The sequence below is a fragment of the Equus przewalskii genome, chromosome 25 (genome assembly GCF_037783145.1).
Source record: "Equus przewalskii isolate Varuska chromosome 25, EquPr2, whole genome shotgun sequence".
NCBI classification, from domain to species: Eukaryota; Metazoa; Chordata; class Mammalia; order Perissodactyla; family Equidae; genus Equus; species Equus przewalskii.
This window is the reverse complement of record NC_091855.1, coordinates 19,871,593-19,894,394: the sequence shown is the minus strand read 5'-3', so window position 1 is coordinate 19,894,394 and position 22,802 is coordinate 19,871,593. Positions and strand designations below refer to the sequence as shown.

The 22,802-nt window shown below is 52.0% G+C and overlaps 1 protein-coding gene across 2 annotated transcripts; it reads left to right on the top strand.

Moving 5' to 3' along the window:
• The first annotated feature begins 6,421 nt into the window (after positions 1–6,421).
• Positions 6,422–21,888, top strand: RPS6KL1 (ribosomal protein S6 kinase like 1). 2 transcript variants are annotated; one of them, XM_008516445.2, is made up of 11 exons: positions 6,422–6,563; positions 7,919–8,206; positions 9,452–9,576; positions 10,476–10,568; positions 15,779–15,826; positions 16,227–16,359; positions 17,164–17,772; positions 18,198–18,287; positions 18,443–18,525; positions 19,880–19,975; positions 20,299–21,888. In XM_008516445.2, exons 2-11 carry the CDS (start codon positions 7,942–7,944, stop codon positions 20,407–20,409), a joined length of 1,653 nt encoding a protein of 550 aa, XP_008514667.2. In that variant the 5' UTR covers positions 6,422–6,563; positions 7,919–7,941; the 3' UTR covers positions 20,410–21,888. The 2 variants fall into 2 exon arrangements, with proteins under 2 accessions (XP_008514667.2, XP_008514668.2); XM_008516446.2 differs by having other exon boundaries at positions 6,452–6,523.
• The last annotated feature ends 914 nt before the right edge of the window (positions 21,889–22,802 follow it).

Below are 22,802 nucleotides of genomic sequence, written 5' to 3'. Positions count from 1 at the left end.
GATGTGAGTGGGCATCACCCAGTCCATTGAGGGCCTGAAGCGAACAAAAAGGTGGAGGGAAAATTCGCTCTCTCTGCCTGACTGAGCTGGACACTGATGTTCTCCTGACCTCGGCCTGAGATGTACGACGCCATCGGTTCTCCTGGTTCTCAGGCCTTTAGATTTGGACTGGAACTTATACAACCAGTTCTCCTGCTTCTCAGCCTTTCAGATTCAGCCTGGTTCTATGCCACAGGCTTTTCTAGGTCTCTAGCTTGCACATGGCAAACTGTGGGACTTCTTGGCCTCGATAACTGTGTGAGTCAATTTCTTATAAGACATCTATTGGGCCAGCCTGGTGGCCTAGTGGTTAAGTACAGAATGCTCTGCTTTGGGGGCCTGGGTTCGATTCCCAGGCGCAGACCTACACCACTTGTTGGTGGCCATGCTGTGGAGGCATCCCACATACAAAATAGAGGAAGGGTGGCACAGACATCAGGTCATGGTGAATCTTCCTCAAGCAAAAAGAGGAAGATTGGCAACAGATGTTAGCTCAGGGGGAACCTTCCTCAGCAAAAAAAAAGAAAGGAAGAAAGAAAGAAATCTATTTATCTATCTATATATCGTATTAGTTCTATTTCTCTGGAGAATCCTGATGAATACACTATAATATATAGTATTGTTTTGTGTGTGTGTTTTAAAAATACAAATATAAATGGCATCATACAGTAGGTGGCATTTCAGAACTGACTTTTTACTCAACAATATATTTTTGAGATCTTGCATATTCACACACATAGATTTAGTTCTAGTTCATTCTTTGAAAATGCTGAATGATAATAATAATTCAATATATGACCATACCAATTTTATTAGATATTTCCATAAGATATTGAATTTGGATTTTTTTCTCATTTTTTGGTATTGCAAGCAATGCTGCAATTAATATCCTTATGTATCTGGGCAAGTGTTTTCCTAGATTAAATATCTGGAAGTGGGATTGTTAGGTCATAGATTATGTGTATTTCCACTTTAAATGGTTCTGTTAAATCACCCTCCAAAATGTACTAATTTACATATTCCTCCCCATGGGGAATATTTAAAAGACACTTTCTGCCTGAGGATCATGCTGACGTTCTTTGATACTTTCTTCTAAAAATTTGAAGTTGTTCTCTTTTTATAAATTTAAATTTGAAATTTGAATTCATTTTTGCGTATGGTACAAAGTAGGGATCAATGCTTTCTTCCCATATGTTGTCAACTGTCCCAACAGGTCTCATGAAGAATTTGTCCTTGCTCCACTGATCTGAAATGCCTTCTTTATCCTAAGTCAAATCCCCCTAGATGTGCGAGGTTGTTTTTGAACTCTAGTCTGTTCTCATCATCTATTTCAATGTACCAATGCCACCTGTTTTCAAAATTGCCGCTTTCTAATATGCCTTTTGATCTGATAAGACAAGCTCCTAACCCTCACCATTTGTTCTTTTTCAACGGGCTACTGTTGCACATTTATACATACTGTGTAAAATCACATGAGATATTATGTATCTATATGTCTGTTTATTACTAGTTTTTCTCCATTAGAATGAAACCTCCGTGAAGGCTTTTTTTGGTTTGTTTTCTTCACTGCCAGATCCTCAGTACCTAGAACAGGGTCAGACCCTTTGTAGCCTTCCACAAGGTTTTGTTAAGCAAATAAATAAACATATGAATTTTAGAAGCATCCTGTCAAGTTCTATGAGGATTTTGGTATTTTGATTGGGATTACATTGAAGTTTTAAATCAATTTGGGGAGAAGCAACATCTTTACAATGGTAGTCATCCCCTTATTGAATACAACACATCTCTCCATGTATTTGGGTCTTTTTGTGTCTTTCAATAAACTTTTATTCTTTTCTCCATGAGGGTCTTATATATTTCTAATAAGTTTATTCCTAAGTATTTCATAGTTTTTGTTACTATGGTGAATGGGATTTTAAAATTGTTATTACATTTTCAAATTGTTATTGCTGATATATGGGAAAGCTCTCGATTTGTAAATATTGATCTGGTGTGCAGCCGCTTTGCTGGACTCACCAGTTGTTGCTGCAGGTTTTCCAAGTGGATAATCATATCATCACAAATGGCAGTTTGGCCTCTTGTTTTCCAATCTTTAAACCTCTTGTTTATTTTTAATTTCTTACTGTGTTAATTGTAACTTCCAGGATATTGTTGAAGAGTAGAAGCATTGGTTCATTTCTGACTGCACTGGGCGTATCATTCAAGGCAGGTCAAGAAATGCTGCAGTAACAATCCCCAAATCTAGTGACTCAACACAATAAAAATTTATTTCTCACATCGCATGTCCAACACAAGGCATGGTACCAGGAAGAGCTCCTTTTTGTCATTTCTCAGAGCCCTAGGCTGATGGGGTCTCCGTGCCTCCATGGACATGAGCATCCATGGTCACGGAGGAAAGGGCAAGGGGGAGCATGCGCTGGCTTTTGAAGTTTCCACCCTGAAATGACTCACATTCCATCCACTAGCATTTCAAATCACGTCCTGTGGGCAAGCCTAACTTCGAAAGGGGTAGAGAAGTGTGATGCTACCATATGCCAGAAGGACAACTGGACCATGGGAATGCTTCTAATGCTCCACCATTACAGATGGCGTTTGCTCTAAGTTTCTGGTAGATAATCCTTCTACAAGTTAAGAAGTTCATGAGTTTGTTTAAAGTTTAAGTAAAGAGTTTGTCCTTATCAAGAATGAGTGTTAAATTTTATCAAATGATTTTATGCCATCTGTTTGATGTGCAAATGTTATTTTTCTTCCTTAATTTGTTAAGGCATTTAGACACGTTGTTTCTCTTCCCAGAACACTCTCCTCCATTGCTCTCTCCAAACACTTTCTGGTTAATTCCTTCTCGTTTTTCAGAGTTCATTCATTCAATTCAGCAAATATTTATTGAGCAACACTCTCTATGTACCAGATGCTGTTCTAGGCACTTGGGATACATGAGTGAACAAAGCAGATAAAAGTCCTTGCCCACGTGGATCTTACACTGAGGGGAGAAAAGAAAATAAACATATAAACATAAATAAGTAAGTTATATAGCATGCTATTGGTGTTGAGTGCAATGGAAAAGAAGCAAGCTGGGTAAGGGAGAATGGAGGTGTGGGGAGGGTGTAATCAGAGTAGGTCTCTCAAAAAAGTGACATCAGGGCAATGACTCAAAGCAGGGGCAGGGAGCTGCCAGGTATGTTCCAGAAGCCGTGAGCAAGCTCGACTGGCTGGAATTGAGCAAGAGAGGTTGGTAGGAGATGAAGCTGGAGAAACAGTGGGAAAGGGTTGCAATGAGGACCTTGGCGGTCACAGTAGGGACTTTCAGATTTCTTGGAATAAGATGGGACCCCTTGCAGAGTTTTGAGGAGAAGAGGGACAGAATCTGACTGGTATTTCAAAAGCACCCCTCTGAGACAGTGTTGAGAACTGCTTTTAGGGTGGCAAGGGCAGAAACAGGAAGCCAGGAGGCATCTGCAATAGTAGATAAGGTATGAGATGAAGATGCCCCTACAAGAGGCATACCAGTGGAGGGGTTGAGAAGTGCTCAGATTCTGGACATATTATGAAGGAAAACCTATTATGATACGCTAATAGATTAAAAGTGGGGTGTAAGAAAATAAGAGAAGCCAGGATAGCTCCAAAATTTTTGGCCTGAGCCATTGGAAGGATGGAGCTGGAAGAGGCTTTAGGTAGGAAGGTTTCAGGTGGGGCAGGATCAAGAGCTCAGTTTCTTTTCTTTTTACTTTCATTATGATAATTTTTAAATTGAGATATAATTCACACATCATAAAATTCACCCCTTTAAAATGTGAATTTGGTGGTTCTTAGTATATTTACAAGTTGTACAACCATCACACCATCTAATTCTAGAACACGTATTGACCCCCCAAAAGAAACCCATACACATTAGCTACTCCTGTTTCCTCCCTCCCTGATATCTACTTTCTGTCTCTATGAACTTGCCTATTCTGGAAATTTTTATAAATGGAATCATACAATATGTGGCCTTTTGTGTCTGGCTTCTTTCACTCAGCATAATGTTTTCAAGGTTCATCCATGTTGTAGCACAAATCAGCACTTCATTCTTTTTTATGGCTGGATAATATTCCATTGTATGGATATATCACATTTTATTCATCCATTCATCAATTGATGGACTTGTGGGTTGTCCACTTTTTGGTTATTATGAATAATGCTCCTGTGAACATGCATGTATACGTTTTCATGTGGACATATGTTCAGGTCTCTTGAGTATACAAGTAGGAGGGAATTGTTGGATCATATGGTGACTCTATGTTTAACTTTTTGAGGAACTTTCTAATTGCTTGCCAAAGCAGCTGCACCATTTACATTCTGACCAGCGACGTATGATGGTTCCAATTTCTCCAGATCCTTGTCAACACTTGTTATTGTCTATCTTTTTTATTTTAGCCATCCTAGTGGGTGTGAATTTGCATCTCATTGTGGTTTTAATTGCATTCCCCTAATGGCCTAAAATGTTGAGCATCTTCTTAACTGCTTATTGGCCATTTGTATATCTTCTTTGGAGAAATTTCTACTCAAATCTTTGCCCATTTTTAAATTATATTATTTGTCTTTCTATTGTTCAGTTGTAAAATTTCTTTCTATATTCTGAATACTAGACCCTTATCAGATATTTGATTTGCAAATGTTTTCTATATTCTCTAGGCTGTGTTTTTAAGAGTTTAGTTCCAGGCTCGTTGAATTTGAGATGTTTTATTAGACTCTTAAATACTTAAGTTTGGTAGAGAAGCCTAAGAGATACAGAAGATATAAGATATCTGTAAATAGATATACAGAATCGTCAGTGTATGAAAACATACTATTTAACGTGAGATTAGGTGCAATCGCTCATCAAGAGAGCAAAGATAGAGAGACGGAAGAAGATGTCAAGGACTGAGCCCTGAGACACTCTAACATTCAGAAGTTGGTGAGGAGGGGAAGAGCCATTAAATGAGATGGAGAAGAGGCTGCAGCAAGACAGGAGGCAATCAAGACAGTATAGGTCTTGGGAGCCTGGGGAGAAAGTGCACAGAGAACAGGTTGTGATCACCTGGGTCGGATGCTCCTGAGAGGTCAAGTAAGGTGAGGACTGAGAAACAACCATTGGGTTTAGCAACTAGGAGATCATCGGTAGCCTGACCAAGAGCAATTTCAGAGGAATGTTGAGGAAGAAAGCCTCATCAGAGTGGGTTCAAGAAAGAGTAGGAGAAGAGAAACTGGAGACAGCAAGTATAGACACCTCTTTTGAGGAGTTTTGCTGCAAACCTAGGGTGGTAGATAGAGAAGTGAGGACAAAAGTGTTTTTTGTTTTGTTTTGTTTTTAAGATGAGAGAATAAGCATTATATTTGTATCAGATGGGAATGATCCAGTGGGAGCAAAAATTAACCATGTAGGAGAGGGGAGGATTGCTAGAGCAGTGTCCTGGAGTAGGTGACCAGGCAAGACTGATTCCAAGTGGAAGGCTGGCCTTCAATGGGGGCACAGAAAGGTCATCTATGGCAAGAGGTGGAGGCAGCATGTGGGTGCAGACCTGGCAGGTGATGGACAGCAGGCAGGGTAGAAGTCTGTGCTCCCATGTTTTCATGGGAAGGAGGAAGCAACGTCTCTGGCTGAGAGTGAGAATGGGGAGTAGGGGTGGGAGTCCGAAAAGGGGCGCAGTATGAGAAGGCGTCTCCGGGAGAGCAAGAACACCAGGGAAGGACAGTATGACTCCAGGCAGCACTCGGGTGCAGGGAGGTCTGTGTGCTCAGCTCGGATGTCACTTCCTCCAAAGCCTTCTGACGCCTAGACGAGGTCTCTCCCTTTGTTATAAGTCTCCAAGCCCCTGTAGTGCTTCTCTCTCACAACTGTCATCACAACGGGGACGAAGTAGCAACTGTAGTCTTTAGTTCTTTACTCCCTGTATCCCTCACTAGACTGCAAACCCCGTGAGGACGTGAGCAAACACTGTCTACTCTCTCTCTGTATCTCGGCATCAAGCTCTCCTTGCATAGTAGTCTCTCAACACATAATTATTAAATAGGTGAGTAAATGAATGAAATAACGAATGAGAGAAGTCCTGGAAGTGGCATGTGTGCTTTTTTAGTCGGTCTAGATTTCTGAAGCAGTCTCTCCGGATCCCTGGGTAATTACGGACCTCCTCTCTCTGCAACACTCTTTCCACCAGCCCTCGCCCTCGCCCCCGCCTTCGCCCCCCGTTTCGCCCTCACCCCACCCTTCCCCCCACCGACCACCCCCCCCCCCGCCCCCCACCCCCGTTCGCGTGCGCTCCGCACAGCGGACGCTGCGGCTTTAAGGGCCGGCAGAAGCCGAGCTGGACGCTGATTGGTGGTTTATTCTAACGGCTAGAGGATGAGCTCATCAGCAGCCAATGGCCGCGCTGCACCCGGCCAGACCCCTGCACCGGGCTGGAGGGCGCTAAGCAGCGGTCCGCGGTGCACGCTTTCCCGTCGGGGTGACGGGACGGTGGCGGCAGGGGTAGGTCTGGCCGCGCGGACCGGGCTCCTGGCTCGGGCAGGTACAGTGTTTGCCCGGCTCCTCCCCCATTCCCCTCCCCCAGGGGAGGATGCCCCTTCCTCTCACTCCCCCACCCGCCTTCCTCGGCCCGACCCCAGCGGGCGGTGCACCTTGCGTCCCAGGGCCTCGCGGGCTGCACGCGCGGCTGTCTGTGTCCAGGTGCGGCCGTGCGGCTCTGCCCCGCAGGACCCGGCCCGGCGCAGTGGCCCCTGAAGCTGGGGCCTGACTCGAGCCGCCCAGCCCATCGGCCTTGGCACTCCCAACACAGGCTGTCCAAGCTGCAGGTCAGGGGTGGCTGGGCCATGCTGGGAGGGTGCGGCTTCCCTCCCTCCCTCCCTCCCTCTCTCCCGCTCCTGGCCAGGGTCCGGCTCCCCGCTGGCTTGGGTGTGTGGTTTCCCTCCCCGTCCCACTCCTCATCTCCCCTTGCTCTCTCCACAGAGGCAGAAATGGCCTGGGTTGGCAGTCTGGCCCTGCCCCTTCCCAGTGGGGCCTGAGAGAGCAGAGGTGCCGAGGCTGCGATGAAGGCAGAGGCAGCTCTGCTGGCCTCTGAGCGCTTTCCTTTCCCGCAGCCGCTGCTCTTGTCCCTTTGGCCACTTGTATCACACACTGTTCAGGGACCAGCTGCTGTCAGGTCCTTGGAGGCCACGTGGCCTCCTGGCCTTCTCAAGTCAGAGCCATCCCCTCCCTAGGGCTGGGTTGGCCCTGCCCTTCTTCCTCTAACTCCAACCGGAATCTGCCACTCAGTCATTTCATTTGCCCACAGGCTTTAAGGCCTGGCCTTGTGCCCAGCTCTCTGCCAGGCTCTGCTGGGGGTCCTCACTCGCTGACCACACTGACCTCAGCACCAAGGGAATCGAAATAAAGCAGGAGCAATCCATCCTGTTCCCAGAGGTGCCACTGAGCTGAACCCTGAAGGATAAATGAGATTCCCGCAGGAGGAGAAGGGAGGGCAGAACAGGCAGGATGAAGGGAACAGTGTGAGGAATGACCTTTGAGCCCGAGGCCCCTGCCTTGGCCTCAGAGTGTGTGGCCTCCTTATGTTTACTGTGTACACTGGTTTGTTCTACGGAGTCCCCGTGAAAGCAGCTCTCTCCAGGGCCCAACAAAGAGTAGGTGCTCCAGAAATACTTGTTGAACTGAATTTGAATTGAAAGGGAGAGCCCCAAGCGTGTTATTATTCTATTACCACCACCACTTAAGAAAGATCTGGCTCAGGGAAGGGACATTACCCACATTAGCTCTGATCCCTCCAGCCCTTGGAGGTGAGTATTAGTCTCCCAATATTCAGTGGAGAAAACCAGGGTGCAGATGAGGTGTGCCCAGCTGGGTCCTCCCTGGTGCATCTGTTCATTCCAGGTTGCAGCCGCAGTACAGCAGCCATGAGCCTGGTGGCCTGCGAGTGCCCACCTGGCCCTGGCCTGGAGCCTGAGCCCTGCTCACGAGCGCGGTCCCAGGCCCGCATATACCTGGAGCAGATTTGCAACCGGGTGGCTCCGGGGGCACCTGACATGACCAAGCGCGACTACCTGGTGGATGCAGCCACGCAGATCCGGCTGGCATTGGAGCGCGATGTCAGTGAGGACTACGAGGCAGCCTTCAACCACTACCAGAACGGCGTGGATGTCCTGCTGCGAGGCGTGCATGGTGAGGGCCGGGCTGGGCAGCGGCCTGTGGGGAAGGGCCAGCAGGGGGCTAGTCCCATCATCCCTGCATCTGTGCTGGGCGCGTCTGTGCAGGGCCAGCATAGAGCCCTGCAGGACTCTGTGAAGAATGATAATAAGAGCTAGCATTTACTGAGCAGTTCCTATACGCTAGGCCCTGGTGTGAGGTCTTTACCTGTGTTCACTCATTTGAGCCTCACAGTAATAGAAATTACTATATATGTTGTTGCACGTAGTTCCAAGTATATAGGAACTATTTTTATTCCTATTTTCCAGATGAGTAAACTGAGGCCTAGGGCAGTTAAATAGCTTGCTTAAGGTTCCATAGCTATCAAGTGGCAAAGCAGGGTATGAAGGTGTTGGCTTGGGGCGGGGGGGCTGGGTGCTTCCATGCCCTGGGCCTAGGCTGGGCTCCTGCCCTCTGGGACTTACGTTATAATGGGGAAGACTGTTGAGTTGGTGATGGAAGAGCAATGAGGGAGGGAAGAGGGAAACTTACGCCAGGCTGGGCCAGCAGAGGGTATTTTCTAGAAGTCAAAACTCAGATCTGATTACTACACAATGATAGGTGTGCTGTCCAGCTCCAGGGCTGGGTAGTGCTCCAGGAAGAGACAGCAAAGGCCTGGAGGGGCAGGGGAGGCCTGTTTTGGGCAAAGTGAGGCATTTCCAGGCTGGGGGAGAGGCTGGCCCTGAGGCCAGCTGGAGACCCCTGAGGGCTGTGGTGGCCAGGAGGTGGGTCCTGATTCACCTTCCTACCTTCCTGCTGATGAGACCCCTCAACACCTGGGCTTCAAGCCTGTCCAGTGAATTTCTTTGTCCCCAATCCTGAACCCCACTCTGGCCTTTTTCTTGGGCTTCAGAGATGGAAGAAGGTGTGCTCTCTGGGAGCTTCTGTCTTCTCCTTTGAAAATGGACATGGAAGACCCCACTCTGTCCCTTCCTAGCGTGTGATGGCAGCCAGCAAGGTGGTGGGGCCCAACTGTAAAGTGCTGTAGGCTGAGGGGTGTCGGCGGTTCCCAACCTCTCCTGCCATCTTCCTTTTTCCTCCTTCCCTGCTGGTCTCCCACCTAGAAGACGGGCTCAAGAACAGATGTGGGGTCAGAATCTGCTGACCAGCCTCAGAAAGTGGCGCTGTCTCCTGTGGAGGACAGAGGGTGGCCAATGAGAGCAGGAACCCCAACCCTCCAAGACGGGGGGGTGGGTCCTGGTGACCCCTTTCCCCCCACAGTTGACCCCAACAAGGAGCGATGTGAGGCCGTAAAGCTGAAAATTACCAAGTACCTGCGGCGGGCAGAGGAGATCTTCAACTGTCACCTGCAGAGGACGCTGGGCAGCGGAACCAGCCCAGGCACGGTGAGGGGACCCCTCCCCAAATGCCTGAGGGCTCTAAGGGGAGAGAGCTGAGGCCCCCCTCATGGCCAGAGCGCCAGCTCCTGCCGTCCTCCTTCTGGCTTCCTCTCTCTCCCACACCCTCCTTCGTTCATTCACTTTCAGACACGTTGAGTGAATCATCTCTAGTCCAGTCTCGCGCCCTCACAGAGTACACACACACCCCCCCCACCCTTACACACAGCTTGTACACATGCTCACGTGTGTCCACAGTCTCCCAGATCTGTTTGTGTTTGAATGGACCACAGTGAGTATCTGCAGCATGAATGCCCACGTGTGCATACACGTGTGAATGCATGCACACACAAATGTGCACAAGTACTTTCCCCTTATGGCTTTTCCTAATCAGTGGGCAGTCAGAGAGGGTTTAAAATGCACGCACACCTCTCATGCCCACAGACACGCACACATACTCCTAGGCTTGCTGCATCTTGTAAGTTGCCTTTCCCCAAAGTACGTGGCTGGGGCACATGCCTTGGTCTTCGGGGTGTGTTCCCTGAGACCCACCTGTTCCCAGGTTACTTCCCCACCCCTGGGGGCATCTGCCTCCTGTGGATGGGGCTTTCGAGGGACGGGACGGGTTCGAAAGCTCTGAGAACTCCCTAGGCCTGGAAAGAGGACTGGGTGGGGGCTGAGTGAAGAAGGCAGTGTGGCCACCCTGGACCAGCGTGGGCCCCCTGCTGGTCAGGGCCAGCTTCTCCACTCAGCCTGTCCCTGTGAGGTGGGGTCTGCCTGTACCCTAGTCCTGCCTGCTGTGGCCACTGCTCTCCTGCAGCCGGAGGCGCTGCCCACTGCCTGGTAAGAAGGCAGTGGCTGAGGAGGCCTGGGCCCTGAGGCTACATGGCCTGTCTCCACCTCCACAGGGTTTCAGCAGCCTGAGGCTCCGGCCCATCCGCACACTGAGTTCTGCCCTGGAGCAGCTGAGGGGCTGCAGGGTGGTCGGGGTCATTGGCAAGGTGAGTGAGCAGACACCTGTGGGTGTGGGAGGAGCTGGTGTGTGCCGTTAGGGGTAATGGGTGGGGAGAGCGCTACCCCCCAGTCCTCCAGTGGGGGCTGGAAAGGGCTCAGAGGACCCAAGAGGAGGAGAGCAGCTGTGTCCAGTGGTTTCCCACCCCTCCCCCATCCCAGCACACACTGTCAGGTCCCCGAAAAGGCAGATACCCCTCACCACAGCCCTCCAGCTCAGACACAGAAAACCGCCCCCTCAGAGATTCAAGACGGAAGCCACAGGAGAAGCTGTGCCTAGAGCCCCCTGCCAGCACCTACTGCCCACTCACTCCCACTTCCTGCTTCCCACAGGCCACCACCCTGCACTCACTCTGCACCCCAGGGCTGCGGCCAAGAGTCTCCCCACCAAGCACAGCCAAGAAGTTCCTGTGGCAGGAATGTGCTCATCTCCAGAAACCTGTCCAGCAGAGGGTCCAAGCTGGCTGGTGGCAACTCTGCCCCTCCTCCCCTAGCACCCCCAGCCTCATCCGGACCCCCTCTGGAACCCCTTCCCTCAACTCAAGGCAGACAGGAAGATAGGAGCTGACATCCCAATTCGTACCTGGGACACTCGTTAGAGTGGAAGAATCAGAAGGACAAACGGTTGGGTCAATTGGGATCTGAGCCAACATTCGATTGCCCTCTGCCCCAACGAGGGAGACCTGAGTACTCCCTAAAGCTGTTCTTTCCCAAACTGGCTGTTTATTAGAATCACCTGGGGAGCTTCCTAAAAACACAGATGCCCGAGCTCCACCCCAGGCCTGTTGAGTCAGAATTTCTAGGGTTGAGCCCAGGAATCTGTGATTTAAACACTCATCAGGGGATTTGATGTGCCTGGGAGCCCACAGAGAAAACACCACAGTGTGCTTCCTCACACGCCGGAGAATGAAGTGCTGTCCGGGCAATGCACAGCGTGGCCACGGGCAAATCCCTTCACCTCTCCGAGCATTGGTTTCCTCATCTGTAAGTGGGGTAAGAATTCTCCCCCCCATGGGGTGATGTGGGAACTAAAATGAAATCATTTTTGGGAAAGGCCTGGCACACGCTAAAACATTTCATACATGTTTGATGGCTCTAAATGCTGGTGACAAGAGCGAGTCAGGAGGCTGTAGGCTTCCCGTCCCCCAGCTTTGCTCCAGCTGCTTCTCCCGGGTCCCTGGAACAGGCCCCAGGCTGTCAGCCAAGGCCCAGCCAGCTTCCATCTGCGAGGTCCTTCCCACTGCACTGGTCCATGTGGCTCAACCAAGCACAGCCGCTCCCAGGGACAGGCTGGGTAGGAGACTGCCACCACCATTTACCTATGTGGGATCCCACTGAACCATACCTGTTATGGAGAGAGGGGTTCCAGGTCAAATAAGTCTGAGAAACAGTGAGTTAAAGTTACTTTACTTTGTTTTTGTAATTATAGGAGTTTTCAGAGCTTTTAGGATGCAAATGTACACTGTGAGTTTCCAAGAGGGAGGTCTATGACAGAATTCCCCGAATTTGTGTTAACCCCAGGACACGCATATGCAAAGCATTTTCATGTCAGAATCCAGTGTTCTGAGGCCTGTGCATATGGAAACCACAAATTTAAGCCAAGTTCAACCATTCTATCTGGAGCTGGCCGTTCTTTTCTGTTTCACCCTTTCTTGGGCATTCAACTTACCTGCTCCACCTCCCTCCTGAGATCCTGCTTCCTTTTCCTGTGTCATTCCCAAGCCAGGAGCACCAGCTTCCCCAAATTAGGAGAAGTGTTAAGGCCGATGGGCCCCAGTCCCTGCAGCCAGGCCTGGCTGTGTGGTCACAGAGTTCCATTCCACAGCCCTGCCCAGGCAGATCCGGGCAGGAGGGCCCTGCCGGCCAGCAGCAGCCCGCAGAGCAGAGAAGCAAAGGGCTCACTCAGGAATCCTTGAGTGCCCTCAGAGATGCCCAGTTGTTAGGGTTAACTGGGCCAGGGAGGGGGTCTCTAGGGGCTGAAGAGGTACTGGCAGGGCTAGGGGGTAGCAGGGAACAGCGATCTGGGGGGCTCAGGAACTAGGTAAGCAGCTGGCCAGAATACCCGGGGATTTGCTCTCAGGGAGCGTGGGGGTCCTGGGAGACATCACTGCACATTTGCTGAGCCTTGTCCAGGAGCCAGGCTCTGAGTCAGGGATGGGGAAGAAAAAAGCCATCCAAGTCACGTCTTGTTTTTTGGCTCAAACACTGGGGTGTCTTTTTTTCATTCTTATTAGTTACCAACATTTAAAAATTGGCAGCTTTCATATAGAAGTCCAGATTTCCTGCTTCTCCTGAAAATGGGAAGATCTGGAAATGCTGGCTCACATTCCCGCATGGCAGCAGGGAGTGGAGGAGGGGCTGCTGCTTTAAGGGCACCAGCCCTCCAGTGGGTGCCTGTTCCTGCCCCGCCCACTTGGCTCATGTGCCCGGACCCTGGGGGCCTTGGAGTTTGAGACCCTGTTTGAAACTTTTGGACTTGTTTGCTCCATGAGAGTTTCCTCCTGGGATTCTGATACTGTGGGCATTTTTAAATAAAGGGTTAATGTGTTTCACCAAAACTTTAATTGTCCCCACATCCTAAGAACTCACCTTTTCTAAAAAGATGAGAGCAGGTCCCCAGAACCCGTCCACCTTCCCAACAGCCACACTCACCTGACGATCATAGGTCACAAAGTGGTTGCATTAAACCCTCTCAGTCGCCCAGGAGAAAAAGGTGTTATACCATGCAGTGTGCTAGAGTGGTCGCTAGCCACATAAGACTATTTAAATTAAAATTCATTGAAATCAAGTATTCCGTTTCTCACTTGCACCAGCACATTGCAAGGGCTCCATAGCCACCCATGGCTCTTGGCTTCTATTGGACACTGCAGGTGTATAATATTTCCATCATGGCAGCATGCTCTATCGGACAGTGCTACATTTTAATAATTGTCTTACCAAGAATGAAACTGAGGTTCATAGAGGTCAAGTGATGAGCTGGGGCTCTGTCCGTCATAGAATTGAGCAAAAGAGGAAGGGGATTTTTTTGTTTGCTTGATGTAACGGGAAAATGCTCCCTCTGCAACCCTTTTGAGATGTAATGAAACAGGAAAAACAGAAATTCCCCACCATCCTACCTAACTCCAAGACAATTACTGTTAATGTTTTGGTTTAATTCTTCCTAGGTAGGTAGGTTTAAATATGTGTGTGTATATATATATATATATATATATATATATATATGTACATATATATTTTAACACACGTTTTTCAGTATGCTGATCAAGTTTTATTTCTGGCTTCCCCCACCATCACTGCTGGCTTTTTGGACTCTGTAAATGGGAGGACCTTGCCCAGGACAAGGTGGCAGGGAATCCCACTTGGCCAGGGACGTGGGGAATTATCTGGGCTGTCAGTACTTGTGGGAAACTCTGTTCTCCTAAATGACTCCAGAGTTTTCTTCCTTTCTTTTTCAAACATTGCACAAATTTAGTGAAGGAGCCGGAGCCGGGCTCCGGCTGTTGGAGGAGAGACCTCTGGTGGTCAGAAGGGCCGCCTCCCTCCTGCTGCGGAAAGGGCCCTGGCGCTCCTCGACTCCCTCACCTTCATTTCTCTGATGATGAGAAAACTGAGGCCCAGAGGGGAGGGCACATACCAAGGTCACCTGGTTGTGCCCCTAGTTGCAGTTAGGTCTCCAGGGCTCTGGGATCAGCCTGCCTGGATTCAAATCCTGTCTCTACCCCTTTTTAGCAGTGGGCTCGTAGGCAACATAACCTCTCTGAACCTCAATTTCTTCATCAATAAAATGGGTCACTAGTAACACTCACCTGGTAGGTCTGTGGGAGTAAAATTAAATAATCTAAGTAAAGCGCTTAGCACAGAGTAAAGGCTCTGTAGCCGGTGTGGGTTCCCCTACGATCATAATCGTCAGTACAGATTACTGAGGGCGTGCTGTGTGGCGGGCACGGGCTGCTGCTGCTGTTGAGTCGTCTGCTTTACTAGAATCCTCCTAGTGACCTTCTGAAGGAGGTACTGCCGCGACCCCATTTTGCCATTAAGAAGAACAAAGTTCAGAGAGGTGATGCAACTTGGCAAATGTGATAACTGGCATTCTTAAGATGGTCTTTACATTCACAGAGGGCCTTCCCATTTATGGCCTCAACCAACCAGGGATGAGGGAAGGTGGGCATTTCTGATTCCTGTTTGATAGATGAGAAAATCAATTCACTCACCTAAGAGCTAAACCCAGTGCCCCTGTCCCCCCCTGATCCCAGGCTGCATCTTCATCACTGTCCTCCCACGCGCCATCATGGGGAGTGTCTGCAGGGCCAAGGAGTCACACCACTTGGGTGCTGGTCTTGCCCCCGCCTGCTGCTCATCTGGGCTGAATCTTCCGCCTTTCTGCCCCAGTGTGCCAGCGTACCCTCTCCTAGGGCTGGGGTCTACCCCTGCCCACCATGGAGATGAGTCAGGGCCCAGCTCAAGGCCCTGACCCCTGCCTCTACCCCAAACCAACAAGGGTAGGAGCAGGCTGCTCTCCAAAGACAGCCTCCAGAGAGAGAGAGACTGTTTAAAAGGGGTGGGGCGGGCAGAGCAAGAGACCTGAAGGAGCAGGTGAACACTGCGTGCTCCCAGCTCAGCACATGGGTGAACTGGGACCACACTCTCAGAGCCTCAGCTTGTTCACCTGTAAAATAAGAGATCAGAAGGGGTTGACTGAGGTCCCTTCCAGCCATGACACCTTCAGAGCCTGCAAGATGGACCACTCACCACGCATGCGTGGAGCCCCTACAACATCCCCATGCTGTGCAGGGCTCTGGGAATACAGAACCGGATAGTGTGGTCCCTGTCCTCACGGAGCTCACAGTCTATTGGGGAGACAGGAAATTAGATGCAGTGTGATAGCGCTCCCCTAGGGGCGAGCCCAGAGAGTACTGGAGACAGATTAGGGGCCCCAGCTCAACCTGAGGGTTGGGAAGGCTTCCTGACAGTGGTGGCACCTGAGCTAAGATCTGCAGGTCTAACAAGGGTAGATGAGCAGGACAGGATCAATGTCAACTTGGGGGGCGGGAGACATACTTGGTACCACCAAAGCCTGCCCTCCCTGCCCTACCCTTGAAATGAGTCAGCCTCAGTGGAGGACCGAGGGGGCCTGGGGCTGGGGCCATGGGGCCCCGGGAACTAGCATGTGCCTTGACTGTTGCCTCTTGGACCTTGGCAGGTGCAGCTGGTCCAGGATCCAGCGACTGGAGGGACCTTCGTGGTGAAGGCAGGTGCCACCCAGTCCCGTGTCACTCTGCATTCCCCTTGGGACTTTCTCAGAGCTCTTGGGAAGCTCACCCTCTGGGGAACCCTGTACCCAGAACCTGTATCTCAAGCCCCTGCTCCTTCCAAATCCAAAAGCTGCTTGTTCTGCCCCTGAGCATGCCCCCTCCTCCCAGCCAGACACACACACACATCCTGCCTCATCCTTGGCCTTGAGGGTGGAGGACCTGGATGCCACGGTGGAAATAGGGTGAGGGCCAGGTCAGGAACTGGGGAGGCAGTTGCTCCTCAAGGTGGCTCCCATCCCTCATCCGGTTTCCCCTGAAGCTGGGGCCAGGACATCCCCCAGCAGAGCAGCCTCTGGACTGTCCCCAGCTGATCTGCCTGCCCCGTCCCCTCCCCAGAGCCTGTCCAGGTGCCATGTGGCGAGCCGGGAGCGGCTAACCATCATCCCACATGGTGTCCCCTACATGACCAAGCTGCTGCGGTACTTTGTGAGTGAGGACTCCATCTTCCTGCACCTGGAGCATGTGCAAGGTGAGGGGGCCTGAGGGCCCTGTCAGCTCCTCAGGCCTTTGGGGTGTTGTCCTCTTTCATCCCCTTAAAATGCCAAGCCCTGAGGAGGGGGGTGACTTGCCCCAGATGTGCAGCACAGAGTAGGGGACCCAGGCTTTCTGGAGGGGCATGGCAGGATCAGGCTCTCGTGGGCCTCTGTGGTGCCAAGGAGGCATGGCACGTCCTGGGGAAGATGTTCACATCCTAGGCGGACAAGAGAACATTTACACAGATGTCCCCTTTGTCACCATTTCCTCCAATCTTGGCTGTCTTCATTTTTCTAGTCTGTGCCCATCCATAAGAATGGCCACATGGTCTGGGGGTGACTGAAGCTGTAAGGACAGGAACTGGGCCACGTGGCAGCTATTTATTGATCACCTATTAGAGGTGATTTTTTTAATGAGGTACATGTCCTTGGGTCATGACCTGTAGTCATCACAGCTCCATGCCTGGCCTTCTTTTATTTTATTTTGCTTTAATTTTATTATACTATTCTCCCCAAAAAAGAAAAAAAAAATTGTAACATGTTGAACACCAGTGATCTTACCACCCAAAACAAGGACAGTAACAATGATTTACATCTGCTTAGGGGTTAAGCACCGATTTTATGCCCGGTTGTGGCACAGGGGTCCTCCAGATGAGTCGAGAGGAGGGAGAGTGCTGAGGGAAGGAGGGAGCAGAGGGTCGATGCCACAGAGAGGGGAAGCACGAGTGGGACAGGGACCTGGCGTCCATGCTCTTCTTCTCCCCTGTCCCCATGCTCGCCGCTCCCTCTGCATGGCCCAGGAGGCACTCTGTGGTCCCACCTGCTCTCCCAGGCATGCCCCCAACAGTCTGGGCTCAGATCTGGCTCCAGCCTGGAGAGGATGAAGGCTCAGCTCAACTGCCCCCTCAGCCTCCGGACCCCAGCACTGTTTCCCCTGGGCCACACCCGCCTGCAGGACAGAATCACCCCGGAGCCTCCACGGACTTCTCAGAGCCTTCCCCCAGCCAGGGATGCCCCATCCATCAGACCCCAGAGAGAGGCTGAAGGTGAACCCTCAGCCAGGACCAGCACCGCGTGCTCCTCGGACCTTCCAAAGGCCCCAAGTAGCCACCTACACCTCCAAGCCAGGTGGGCACCTGGCCAGAGCCCGGACATGGGGCCCTCTTGGGGGCTTCCTTGGGTTCGTGAAGGGGCTGGCCAGGTGCTGGGGGGCTGTGGCGGAGGCAGAGGTCAGAGCCGCCCCTCAGGGGATGGGGCCAGCCTGGGGTCTGCTGGAGGAGCCTGGAGCGTGAGAGAAGAGCAGGTGAAGCAGTGGGCGGCAGAGACGCTGGTGGCACTGGAGGCGCTGCATGAGCAGGGGGTGCTGTGCCGGGACCTCAATCCCCGGAACCTGCTCCTGGATCAGGCAGGTAGGTGCCCCAGGCCAGCAGGGAGCGGAGTAGGCCACCCTCCCCCTCCCCCTCCCTGAGGTGGGGGCCCCTGAAGACAGAACGAGAGCTCCCCAAAGTCAAAGGGAACGCAGGGGCTATCTGCTTCTTGCCATGCCTCCCCCCAGCCTTTTCATGCTGGCCTCTGCCGAGTCTGGTTGGCAAGGTTGAGCCTGGGAAGCAAGCCCCTTTCCCCCACGAGTCCAGGGCAGCAGCTGCTAGGAACACCTGGTCATCTCTGGGCCTCAGGGGGCCGTGCCCCTAGGGAGGCTCTGCCCAGTGTGGTCACTGGCTCCTGCCCTGTGACTGCTGGCGGGAGCCCTGGAGTACCCTCCCCCATGCCAGCTGCTCAACAATGACCACAATTTTTGTCGCCCTTATTCTTCACTGCACACACTGGATGGAAGGTCATGTCCGGCTCACGTACTTCGGCCAGTGGTCTGAGGTAGAGCCCCAGTTCTGCAGGGAGGCCCTGGACAACCTCTACAGCGCCCCAGGCAAGAAGGGGGGTGCCAGGGGCCTCTAGATCTTGGGTGCCTTGGTGTGGGCTAAGCTGGGGGCTGAAGGAATGTGCCGCGTCTGGGTGGGATGAGTAGGGTGGAGACCTGCCCTCTTGGGTGAGGCTGGGACATGTGTGTTCTTGTTCCCACAGAGGTGGGTGGGATTTCTGAGCTGACGGATGCCTGTGACTGGTGGAGCTTTGGGTCTCTACTGTATGAACTGCTGACTGGCACGGTGAGTAGCCAGGCAGGGTGTGGAGCCCTGGTGGGTGTCACTGAGTGCAGAATGGGCTGGGCTTGGTCCAACCAGCCAGTGTTGTGGCTGGGGCTGCCTGGTCTCCAAGACCTGGCCATTGGGCCGGGTGTCTTGCTAGCATAGCTGTTCCCCCCAGCTGCCCGCTCAGGCCATGAGAGATGCAGGAAGCCACTCCCACCCAGGCCATAGACACACTTAGCACCCCCACCACACTAGTGACTATAGCTAGAGCCCGTCAACTTATATGAATGAGAGTTGAGTTGGGATGGTCAAGGAAGGTTTCTGGAAGAGAAAACTCGGGCCTATGTCTGGAGGGAGGGTGGGGCTTGGCACAGCCCTTCTTTCCCGGAAGGCCACTGACTCATCCCCCAAGCTTCCTCTCCCCGTCCACACCTTCCTGGGCTGTAACCCCCAGACTTTGGTTGGAGGACAGGAGAGAGGGCATCCTTCATTCAGGCCAGCAGCTGCTCTGTCCAAGAGCTCAAAGTTCGCCCTGCAAACACCTGTGTTCAGGATGGCAGCCTCTGAGCCTCCTCCTTGAGCTCAGCACCGCACCTGGGACTGGTCAGGTCAGGCAGAATGGGAGAGGCCAAACTGCATCTGAGCAAGAAATGACAGGAGTGGATGCAGTGTGACCTGCAGCCCAGATACGACCAGTGCATCCTGGCTCCCTCCAGCTTCCGTCCCATAGCCCGCGCCTCTGAGAGCCCTGGATGCAAATCTCGCCATAGAGTGGTTCTCCCCCTTGGTCTCCCGCCACCTGTCTAGCCCAGGGCTCCTGGCCTGCCTCCTGGTTGCTTCTTGCAGCTCTTCCTGGCCTCCAGACAGACCTCTCTGCTCTCCACAGCTGCCCCCTTCTGGAGCATGGGGAGATTCTGCCTTCTTCCCTTGTCTCCACCCTGCCTTGGCCCTGAGTAGCCGGGGGAGTTTTTTCTATAAGGAGACAAGTTCCGGTGCTGTTCTTGATAGAGTGCTTGCCCTGATTGCAACCCAAGATTGATGCTTCGAGCAAGCTTAGAGCCAGAGGGACCTGGGTTCAAACCCTGAACTCAGCACAAGTCCTTTACCTCTCTGGGCTTATTTATTGTCTTTAAAATGGGGATGCTCGTACTTGCTTTGGGGGTTGTTGTGGGAATTATGGATAATGGATGTCAGGCATCATCCACAGACTGGCATACAGTAGATCCAAAGCAAAAGGCCACGATCAACATCATCATCATCATCATTCCCATGGGATGTGGCACTGGGGGGTAAATAAAGTCCTGGCTGCCACTGGAGTGTACAGACTTTCCTGGGGTTGTCTCCTCAGAGGCTCTTCACTATGTCTTCCCAGGCACTGTCCCAGAGCCATCCCTCAGGAATCCAGCCCCACACCCAGCTCCAGCTGCCCGAGTGGCTCAGTCGCCCAGCAGCCTCCCTGCTGACGGAGGTGAGGTATAGCCAGGCCAGAGGAGGCAGTTTGGCCTGAGGGCGGGTGCTGGGAGGGTAGAACCCTGTGTGTGAGCAAGCTGTGCTGCGTGCTGGATGTCTGATGTGGGTGCAGGAGGGTAGTAGGGATGACAGATTTCTGTATGTTGGTGGCCAAACACAACCAAAGTCCCCCCAGGGGGACTGGGGGTCCTGTGGGCTGGGCTGGCAGGGACTGAGCCCCTGGGTCCATGGTGACTGGAGTCCCTGGAGGTCAGCCCATGCCTCAGAAGTGGGTGGGGCTGGGAAGGCCTGCTGAGTGCTGACCCGGGCCTTTCTCCGCAGCTGCTGCAGTTTGATCCCTCTCGGCGCCTGGGCGCCGGAGGAGGTGGTGTCAACAAACTCAAATCCCACCCCTTTTTCAGTACTATCCAGTGGAGCAAACTGGTGGGGTAAGAGGGGGTGGAGCAGGCGATGGAAGCAGCTGGACTGGTCTGGATCGCCTCTCTTCTCTTTGCCTTCACCCCAAGTGGGCCCCTCTAATCAGTGGCACTCAGGCAAAGAACGCAGGCCAGCTGCCTTTCCTGCTCAGCCCCTAGAAGTAACCTCAGAAGTAACCATCGCCACTACCCCGGAAGGGCCTAGGGAGTGGCCCTGGCCAGCTCTTGGAGAAATCCTTTTTAGTCACTCCTGAGGGGGAGGGACAGGAGGATCTCACCTTGCTAGGCAGCTTGGACCCCTTCACCCATCCGTCCTCCACCCATCAGTCAACAGATACCTGTTGGGCACACACCTTGTACCTCGAACATAGACCTACCACGTTAAAGGGTGCCTTCCACCACATTAGCTCTGAACTACTGACCACCTGCTGAGCTGCCCAAGAGGTTTTGTGACTCACCATCTGCCATGTACCCAACTTGGGACATCTCTGGACACTCATCTCAGGATACTGGTTCACTGGCTCAGTGGACCCAAACCAGGGCTGTCCTGGCTGGTCATCTTAGCCATGCAACTAGTGGGCCTCTTCCACCAGGCTACTTCTGCAGAGGGTGGGGAGGCTGGGAAGCGGAGAAGAAGTCTGTAATGGGCATGGGGTGAAGTGGGGGACAGGATGACCCCACCGCACCCTCCTGACCATGCTCTTTATCTTGTGATTCCAGACTTTGGAGAGCAAAAGGAAGGGAGGGGAGGACAATAAGGATAAGGAGGAGTGGGGAGAGGGAGGGATGCACAGCTCTGTCGTGTCGAGCAATTCTGAAAACACAATAAAGAGCTCCCTTCTCCAGCTAGCCCACTGGTGTGGAGAGAAAGGGGAACCTGCCCCACGGGTCTGAGGTGACAATTCTGCCTCCAGCCTGCTGAAATAAGTTGTACCTGTTAGGATTCCCTTCTTGGACACTAGTCCTGTTTACCATTTTGCATTTTAGTCTTGAGGGTCCACTCAATTCACTGCCCACTGTGACTTCATCCCTTTTTGAAATGAGAACCACAAAACACATGGAATGATTGCCCAAGCTTTTAGCCAGAAGCAAGATGTTTCTGGTCTCTGAAGAGCTGGGGTAAGTAGTTACCCCCAAAGACAGTCCCAAGACTGGGGACCTCTTCCTCTCAGGACTCACCCTGTCACTGGGGTGTGGCACCTAATACAGTAACTTCCACTAGCTCTGCTCCCAACTCCTTCCTTCTGGTGTGTCTCTACCACCACCAGGTGGCGCCTCTGACACTGTCCTCCAGTCTGGCTGTGAAGGACCAACTCTAACTGGGGCTAGGGGGCCTGTGTTATGGGGAGGCCATGACACTCCTGGGGTCCCTAGGGTGACTCTGGACAGAGAGGACATGCGGAAGTGCAGCCTGTGTATGGTCCTGGCTTTCCCTGGGGCTTGCCCATACCACCCCCCCCCCGCCCGCCCCAATAAAGCCTGCTGTTGCCTATGGTGTCTTTGCCTCATTAATGGAATGAGAGCTGCCCTGCCCAAACAGTGAGATTGGAAAGCAACCCCAGGGAAGCTCCATGATAGTGAGGAGTGAGCTTGGAGTCTGCTAGGTAATAAGCAGCGGGGCTGGTGGTGAACAGCATGCCAGCCTGTGCCCTGCAGAGCAGCTTTGAGCCCAAGGGAAGTGCTGGCATGTAGGGGGCACTGGGCTCTGTGGGAAATAAAACAGGAAGCGAAGTCTTAGAAGAGGGTCGTGGTGCCTCAGAGGAACACGTTTAATACTCACAGTGACCCCTTGCGACAGGTGGTGGCTCCTGTTCAAAGAGGTTACTGTTGGGACCTGCTCAGAGCTGGTGGAGCCTATTCAAATCTGCATTCCTTTTGCTACACTTCCTAAGTCAGGCCAGACCACTTCCAATCACTGTTGAATGAAGTGCAAGTTGCTTCTGGAACTTCTGGGCCCCATGCATGCAATAAACACTGCACATCTGGCACTTTGCTAGGCCCCGAGTTGTGAACACTGTGGTCCCACAGTATACCTCCTCTGTGTAAGATGTAATACGGATACCCCCTCTGTAGGGCTACTAGAGAAATCAGGGCTGCTAGCACCATGCCCTAGACCTGATACATAATTCTAAAATTCTTCCCTTCATTGAACTAGAATTTTTCTACCAACTCTAGTTCTACCCTCTGAGAGCCACTTCATGCTTGTGACACCTTCAGATAGATGGCATCACTTCAAGCAAGTTCAGCAGGCAGGGACTGTGAAAGACCAGGCTGTGATTAAGCCTGGACACCAGCATTAATGCCTGTCACCTGTAGTCGTTCTAGGTTAGCTCCCAACCCTGTCCACTTACCCTCACAGGTCACTGCTCCCAGAGGTGATCCACCCTCATTTGTTCTTACTGACCTTAA

Bases quoted from the DNA above. Each gene is read 5' to 3' on its own strand.
- RPS6KL1 (XM_008516445.2), top strand. From the start codon at position 7,942: ATGAGCCTGGTGGCCTGCGAGTGCCCACCTGGCCCTGGCCTGGAGCCT. The intron at 18,288-18,442 runs GCAAGAAGGGGG...TTGTTCCCACAG, and splicing joins CAACCTCTACAGCGCCCCAG to AGGTGGGTGGGATTTCTGAG. The intron at 19,976-20,298 runs GTGAGGTATAGC...CTTTCTCCGCAG, and splicing joins CAGCCTCCCTGCTGACGGAG to CTGCTGCAGTTTGATCCCTC.